This window comes from Trichosurus vulpecula, chromosome 3 (genome assembly GCF_011100635.1).
Source record: "Trichosurus vulpecula isolate mTriVul1 chromosome 3, mTriVul1.pri, whole genome shotgun sequence".
Lineage (NCBI taxonomy): Eukaryota > Metazoa > Chordata > Mammalia > Diprotodontia > Phalangeridae > Trichosurus > Trichosurus vulpecula.
In genome coordinates, this window is record NC_050575.1 from 2,632,845 (window position 1) to 2,640,446 (window position 7,602).

A 7,602-nucleotide genomic window follows, 5' to 3' on the forward strand; every position below is an offset into this window, starting at 1 on the left:
GATTGGCAGCAAGCCAGGACCCAGCTAAAGTTAGCAAGAACCTAACCACCGTTTTCAAGCCCCAAAGGACTTCCCCGCCTTGTCCTAGGTAGAGACTAAGGCAGAATAAACTAGACAAATTGTAATCCTCTTTCCCTCTCTGATCGCTCCACCCCGCCCCCCCCTTCTCCCCCACCCCAGTCAGAACAGGCCTCCCTTAGGCCCCCCAGGAAATCCCATCTCCCTCACTAGAAGCACTGTTTAGATTCTCTCCTTCTCTTGGGAAAAATACACCCAACCACAGGTCTTTATTTTCTTTTTAATTTTCTGAAGGATATTACACCACATATCCCATTGGCAGTAAAGCGCATTCAATGTGTTTTAGAAGCCAAACAGTCACTTTGTTTAAGCAAACACAATACAAAGTAAAAAGAAAACCACAAAATAATGAACCGCATGTTCATAACATACAAAAAATCCGCTGCCTACTCAGTAGGTAACTACAACATTCCAACTCCTGAATAGATTTATAAATTGACATTTTCAGTTACAAAAATAGACTTTTGAGAGTTCAGGTTTAGTTTTGTTTTTTTGCTGCTCACATTCCGGAGAAATGAAAGCGGAGCTCAGCCCTCTTTCCCCATTCTTGCTCCCAAAGCCTCCCTGGAATCGTCTTTCCCTGCCTCCCACCCCATCAAGGCCAGAGGTGGGTAATCCTCATTCCTGCACAACGCACGTGTACGTGTCAAGGCGTCAGCGAGGCATTCACACAAAAAGGCACCAAGACATGGAACTTCGAAAACAAAATAGGAGGGGGAACCTCCAAAGGAAGAAAAACACAACTTTTTTTTGCCACATGTGAGAGCACAAGTTGGTTTGATATTTACAAAGTAAACGGAACATCACTCTGACACATGCTGATTAATACCTAGAAATTGCTGTTTCAAAAAGAAGCTTCAAACTCATCACAGCATCTCACAAAAGAAGAATTACCATTGCTAAACTTGTTTCTTTGCCTTTTTTTCCCCTTAAACAAAATGAGGCCCTAATTCCAAATAATTACAATATGAATATGCAAATTTTCTTCACATCAAGAGTACCCCAAGGAAAACAAAATCCATGGCACGGACACTGTACAGGGGCAAAAAGGAAGGGGGCTGAGCGTCAGAGCTCAGTTTCCCCATCTTACCAACTCGATTTTCTAGCATCAAAGGGAGGGATGGGGAGGGCATTGGTGAAATGAAACTGAAATGATATATCCAAAATCCATGCAAGTCAAGTCCTTGGAATAGAGGTGAAGAACTTGGACATGGTTGTTTCAGGCAGCTGAAGTCAAAGGGTAATAGGGGATATGAGAAGAGGAACGGGGTAGAAAGGGTTATTGGTGAATATTCCCCACTCATAATTTGGGGACTGGGGAGCAGGGTCAGAACTCTTTACGTGTAAGAGTCCTCCCCTTCCCCCCCACCTGGCCATCTTCCCCTCCTGTCCCAGTTGAGTCTTGTGTAGGGGGGGTTTTTGTTTTTTTTTTTCTTTTTTAGCATATTTCAATTGTCCTGGGAGAAAATGTAGCCGTCATGTCCGAAAGCGCCGTTGATGCGCTGAAGGAGTTGGTGACGGCTGAGGAGGGGAAGCTGGTAATGCCCTGGGGTGGAAAGGCAGAGGTGACAGAGGAGTACGTGGTGGCCACAGAGGGTGAGGGGAAACCACTGTGTGCTGGAGAGGGGTAGGATGATGACACAGGAGAAGAATAGGAGGTGGGTACTGGAGATGGGTAGGAAGTGGTAGCAGGGGATGGGTAGGAGGTAGCGACAGGGGATGGGTATGAAGAGAGGGAGGAGGAGGCCACAGAGGCCGAGACACCCTTGTCTGCTTTCTTTTCCTTCTGTCGAAGGTGAATCTTTGTGTGCCTCTTGCGCTCGTCACTCCGAGCAAACTTTCTCCCACAGATGTCACAGGCAAAGGGCTTCTCTCCCGTGTGAGTACGGATGTGAGTGGTGAGGTGGTCGCTTCGGCTGAAATTTCGCATGCAGATGCGACACTGGAAGGGCTTCTGGCCTGTGTGGATTCGGATATGGCGAGTCAGCTCATCAGAACGAGAAAAGCGCCTGTCACAGGACTCCACGGGGCAGGCGTAGGGACGCTCATGGGGGGGTGTCTTGCTGGGTCTGTTGGGGTACTTGCGCATGCGACTCGGCTTGACAAGCTGAGACTGATAGGTGGTGTTGAGGGTCTTCAGATCTTGGGAGCCAGTCTGTGTGGCAAAAGCCTTGATGGTGGACAGTGGGGTGAGGGAAGGCTGGGTTCGGCTCTCCAAGCTTGGAAAGGGTTTCTGGTCTGGTGGGACCAAGCCCAACTCGCCCTGCTGCTGTGGGAACAGATAGTCTGGGATTATGGGCACCTGGAAACTGCCCTTGGAGGTGGGATAAGCAGGTGGTGGGTACTGGAGAGCTGAGCCTGCTGAGTTAGGGAAGGCCTGGTTTTGTGGCTCAGGAAAGATCTCAGGGTTGGGAGTGGGGAATGTGGGAGCTGCTGAGTAGATGGGGCTGCTCTCACTGGATTGCACTGCACAGCTCAGTGGGGGACTCTGTGAAGAAGAGGAAGAGGAGGCTGTCGGAGATGGGGCTGCCGAAGAGGTGGCCGGTGGGTTACTCATGCTCACGAGTCCACTGACGAGGCTGAAAAGTGGCTCTGGCCACAGAGTGTTGCCACTGTTGGGGGCTGGCTCCAAGGAGAATCTGCCGGTGTAGGTAATTGGGGGCAACCGGGTGGGCTGATTAGGGTAGCTTGTCTCCGATAGCACCTTCTCCGTATTCAGTGGGATGTCAGGAAAAGTGTCTAGCGAGGAGAAAAGAGAACAATCCGTGTTACTGGAGCAAGATCTCTTTTGGAGAGGTAAAGGCTGCTACTGGCTGCTGCCGGGGCCATCGACTACCGGGCTGGTTAATAATTGATAGCAGCAGATTGCAATGTTCCTGGAAGAGCTCCAGCGGCAGAGCCCATTTCAACAACAGCTGACGCAAATATGGAGAATCCCCCCTCTACTGCAGTTACCAGGGCTCCGCATCACAGCAGGCGAGGGATCCCCGGCTAGTCCTGACGCCTCCCCAGCAACGCCAGGACCCCCCACCCCCTTCTGCTCCCTCCTCGGGGTATTCCCAGCCCGTGCATCACAGTCCTTTCACTATAGGGGACAGGGGGTTGGCTCCTGTCTAGGGAGAGCTCATTTTTCCTCCTCCACCCCCACCCACCCACGCAGCCCCAGCACATCTCCAGCCAAAACAACAGCCCAGGGATCCTCCACCGGGCATGCCCGGTTCCAGGGCAGCACTCAGCCTCTTAGAGGCGGTACGGGGGGGATAGCGTCTTGCTCAGACAAACTCTCCCTCCTGGGCACAAACCCCCGGGGGCTGAGAAGGTGGCATGGGGGCCTTCTCGGTTTGTTTTTGTTTGTTTGATCTCCTTCTCCCAAATAGCAGCATAAAACCCCGGGCTGGGAGGAAGAGGCGAGGGGAAGGAAGTCCATCGCTGTGGCCACCGCTTACCTGCAGCCAGGTGCTCGAAGTGCTGCTCGCCGGCCTCCCCTTGGGGATTGAAACCAGCCGTGCCGCCGCTGCTGCTGCTGCCACCTCCTCCGCCGCCTCCCCCACCGCCACTGCCTTCGGGAGGTCCGCCGGCGGCGCCGAGAAACTGGGGCCCCCCCGAGCTCAGCAGCATCATCTCCTCCAGCTTGGGGTAGTTGTCCATGGTGGGCGAGTGAGGGAATGAGCCGAAGGGGTCCGAGATCTGCAGCGGGGACATCAGCTGCATCTCCGCCTTGGCCGCAGCCATGGTGGACGGGGCGGACGCGGGCTTGGGGCCGGAGGGGCGCTTGTGCGGGAGACCGGGCAGTTCACATGCGGGGCTCAGTGAAGCATGGCAAGGAGGCCGAAATGTTTGCTTTTGGAGGGGCTTCCTCGGGGCTCTGCCCCCGCAGGCTGCCGAGTGCGGAGGCTGGGGCTGGGGCTGGTCCCGGCGGCTGCGGCGGCTTGCTGCTGCTGCTGCTGCTGCGGTGGCGACGGCTGCGGCGGCTCCCCCACTTCTGCTGCCTGGAATCTCTCGCAGCTCCCCCGGATCCGCCTCTATTTGAAGGGTTCGGAGCGGCCAGGCCCCGCCCCCCGCCTGACGTACATGGCCATATATGGGAAGCAGGAAGCCCTTATATGGCAGGGCGGGCCGGGAGGACCCGACGTGACGCCAGGCCTCCCCGCTCGCCTCCCCTCCCCCCGCTCCCCCTCGGCCCCCGGCCCCCGGGGATCCCGGGGCCCGAGCCCGAGCCAGGCACTCCCGGGCGCGGCCTCGAGGCTCCGGCGCCCGCTCGGGCCCGCTGGGGCCCCGGCCGGGGCCGTGCTGTCCCCAACCCCCAGGCCTGGGCTCCCTCCTCCCATTTCCCCCCTCCCACCCCGCCTCTGCCGGAAGCCCCGGGCAGCCGGGCCATATCGGGCCACCCCAAATAAGGCACTGCCCAAATAAGGTCGGTTCCGGCGGGGGATCCTTCCTGCTCCATATTTGGTGTTTCCGGGCCCCTGCACTTCGCTCCCTCCCTCCTCCCCTCTCCTCCCTCCCCGCCTAGGCCGAGAGAGGGGAGCCCGAGCGGGGGAGGGGGCGGGCGGGGGCAGGGATCCCAGGTCACCGGGGCCCGCCAGCTCCGGCCGCTCTCCCCACGGGGACTGTTGTCCTAGGCTGGGGAGGCTGGGAAAGCCCGGTCCCTGGGGCGGGGGCGAGGGCGAGCCCGGGCTGGGGAGCTCAGCCGTCATCCCCGGGTTTACCCGCCCACCTCCTGGGACCGTGGGAGCGGAGCGGGGAGGGGAGGAGTGCACTGGGCGAAGGGGCCGGAGGCCGTGGCCGGGAGGGGCGGGGCAAGGACACCCCGAGTTTCAGGCCGTGGGAGAAGGGCAGGAAAAGGAAACTGAGGCCGGGACGCCTCCGTTCCTCTTCTGCGTGCAGCCCCCACCTCATTTGCCGTCTCCTTAGTTCCCGTGGGATAGGAGGGGCGGGGGCGGCTCATTTTCTGCACCTGTTGGCGGGGGCGGGAGGTAGTGCACTCCCCCCAGGTCAGCCTTTCGGGTTTTGGGCCGGGGGAGCGGGCAGAGATCCTCCGTGAGCCGCCCTTAGGAGGGTGCGTACCTGGGACGCAAAGGTGTAAGAACCTGGGGGACCCTGAGACCCTCCCACCCTCACCAGCTCCTCCTGCAGAAACGGCTGGGAAGCTCCCTTTCCAACCCCCTCGAAGCCAGGAGGACGGGTTTCCGTTTGGGAATAGTGAGGGGCTGGAGGGAATCCCGTCCTTCGGGGGCCAGGGTCCGCCAACTCCCCCTTCCTCCCCGCAACACCTCCACCACCAGGTTCCCTTGGGGAGATAGGGGAGAGGACCCCGGTGGACCTCAGTTTCCCCCCCATAGTCCAAGCCTGAAACTGGCCTCTGCGGCTGGCCCGGGGATGGGGAGGAAGAGGATGAGGATGGTGGGGGGGTGCGTCTAGATCTGTTTGGGAAAACAAGTGCTGCAGAGAGCTGGGGCGGGACCGCCCGGTGATGTGGGAAGCCCGGAGACTCGGTCTGGTGGCCCTGGTTTGGGGGGTTGGGGCTGGAGCGGCGAGGACCGAGGGGCATTTCGACTCTGCGGTCTCCCCCCCGTCTCTGGCCGGAGGGCGCAGAGGTTAGGGGCTGAAGCGGGCACTCCAGGCTCCTGGGGCCAGAAGGGAAGCAGGGAGGCGGGCGGGGGGAGCCCGGAGGGGCCTTCCACCGCCGCTCTCTGTCCCCTCCTCCCCCAGCTGCTCGGCACCCGGCCAGGCTGGGGGAGACTCCGACGCAGTGAACGCGAAGTGAGCAGGCGCCGCCAGCTCGGGCTCCCCCCGCAGTCCCCGGGGATCCGCCGCCGCCGAGGCAGCCCAGACACCGGGATCTCCCCACTGCTGCCGGGGCTGGAAGCCTGAGCCAGCCGCCCCCACTCCCGCGCCCTCCCTTTTATAGGGGCAAAGAAACGAGAGGAGGGAATTTCTGCTAGGCTCCCCTGGACCGAGATAACTAGAAGGAAACTTCCCCTGCCCCCTCCCTCCTCCAGAACAGCGCTCCACCCTCCTGCTCCATTCAGCTGCGTGCTTCCTTTCTGGTCTCCTTGGAGGGGGGAAGCCTCTTCGCCTTGGGTAGGGGGCTGATCTCCAGGATTCCCCCACCATTGCATCCCCAGCCCAACAAAGCTAGGGCCGTAAATCTAACGGCAGTGTTTTTGGGGGATGGAAAAAAAGAAAGCCGAAGCATGGAGCAATCCTGGAGGTTGCCGAGATCAGAGAAAGGCTAGGAGCCAGGGTCTTCAAGCACCTAGCTGCCAGTCATACTTGAAGTAGCCGATGGTCGGATTTCTTTCAATTGCAAGAAGAAAAGATTTTCTTTACATTCCTCCCTGGGTTTTTTCCTTCGTTTTCATCAGCCCAGGAATGAAATCACATTTTATGAAAGGTGTCTCAAAAGTCTCAGGGCAATTTTAAGCTTTTTATTATCCAGATTTTAAAAGGACCCTGGCCTAAACTTCCCCCACCCACTCCCAGACAGTGGTATGCCTACTCCTCCCCAACTACATCTGCCCTATTTGCCCCTCCCAGGACATCTACTTACAACCAGTAGGCCCTAGAAGAAGGGTCAATGAATCGTGTGTTTGATTATTGTGAAACTGACAGGACTCTCTCAAGGCCATGCCATCCAGCCTCTGGGCCCCTGGTAGGTTTGCTCTTAAAGCATTATAGGGGATCGAGTCTCTTTTTTCTGAAAACCTCTAAGGAGGCAAGGACTATAACAACTTGGCTGGCACTAAGTTCTCTGTCATATCTACATGAAAGCCCCATGTTGCCCCTGAAGTCCATTCCTTTGTGGGTTGAGAGGGTGAGAATCAAGAGCAAAGCTAAAACAATCGAAAAAGCCTAGGGAACAGAAGCCTGGGAACTCCAAGGCTGGAAATACTCTTTGGGGAGAATACAGTCACCCATATAGGCTGTTATGCAAATCTCACCCTAATGCTTTTCCAGGGTTCTTGAGAAAGCCCCAGAGATTGCTTGGTCTGAGAATTCAACAATCAGCATTTACTGAGGGTACAGATGAATGAGGAACCGCTCCTTTGTGGAGTTCTGAATACTTCAAAAATGTGCCAGGACTGCAGTGGGCTGGATCTCATCAATGTGGATACTCCCTTCAATAATACACATAGCAACTTATTCATGCCTGAGACCAGCCTGACTCTAGAGTCTAGATCCGGGTGGGGAACCTGGCCCCTCGAGGTCTCCTGTGGCCTTGAGGTGGCAGGTCCCTCACCCCTGGTCTAGTCCACATATTTCCTAGATTCACCACAGGGCTTCCACAGGGAGCTTTCTAGTTCTCTTGACATTGCTTGAATACCGGTGAAGCCTATGCATGGTCCAACTTTCCCTCTTGCTGCATCACCAATTCATCTTTTTTTCCAGTCATAAGTTTCTCTGATGACACCCTTTCACTTCTCCTCTTGTGCAATTCCTCATATGTAATGTTACAGCCTACTCAAGCCCATTATGCATTACCCCCTTGGCACTGAGAGACTGTGGATAACACCAACCCAA

The 7,602-nt window shown here is 57.0% G+C and overlaps 1 protein-coding gene across 1 annotated transcript; it reads right to left on the reverse strand.

Annotated features, from left to right (window-relative positions):
• Window positions 1-838: 838 nt before the first annotated feature.
• EGR1 (early growth response 1) lies at window positions 839-4,073 on the reverse strand. Its single transcript, XM_036751898.1, has 2 exons — window positions 3,525-4,073; window positions 839-2,817 (listed from the first exon to the last, which is right to left on the reverse strand). The coding sequence occupies exons 1-2, from the start codon at window positions 3,808-3,810 to the stop codon at window positions 1,517-1,519; spliced, it is 1,587 nt and encodes a 528-aa protein (XP_036607793.1). The 5' UTR covers window positions 3,811-4,073; the 3' UTR covers window positions 839-1,516.
• Window positions 4,074-7,602: the final 3,529 nt, after the last annotated feature.

Coding starts and splice junctions, on each gene's coding strand:
- EGR1 (XM_036751898.1), bottom strand. CDS start 3,810: ATGGCTGCGGCCAAGGCGGAGATGCAGCTGATGTCCCCGCTGCAGATC. Junction 2,818..3,524: donor CTTCGAGCACCTGGCTGCAG/GTAAGCGGTGGC, acceptor TCTCCTCGCTAG/ACACTTTTCCTGACATCCCA.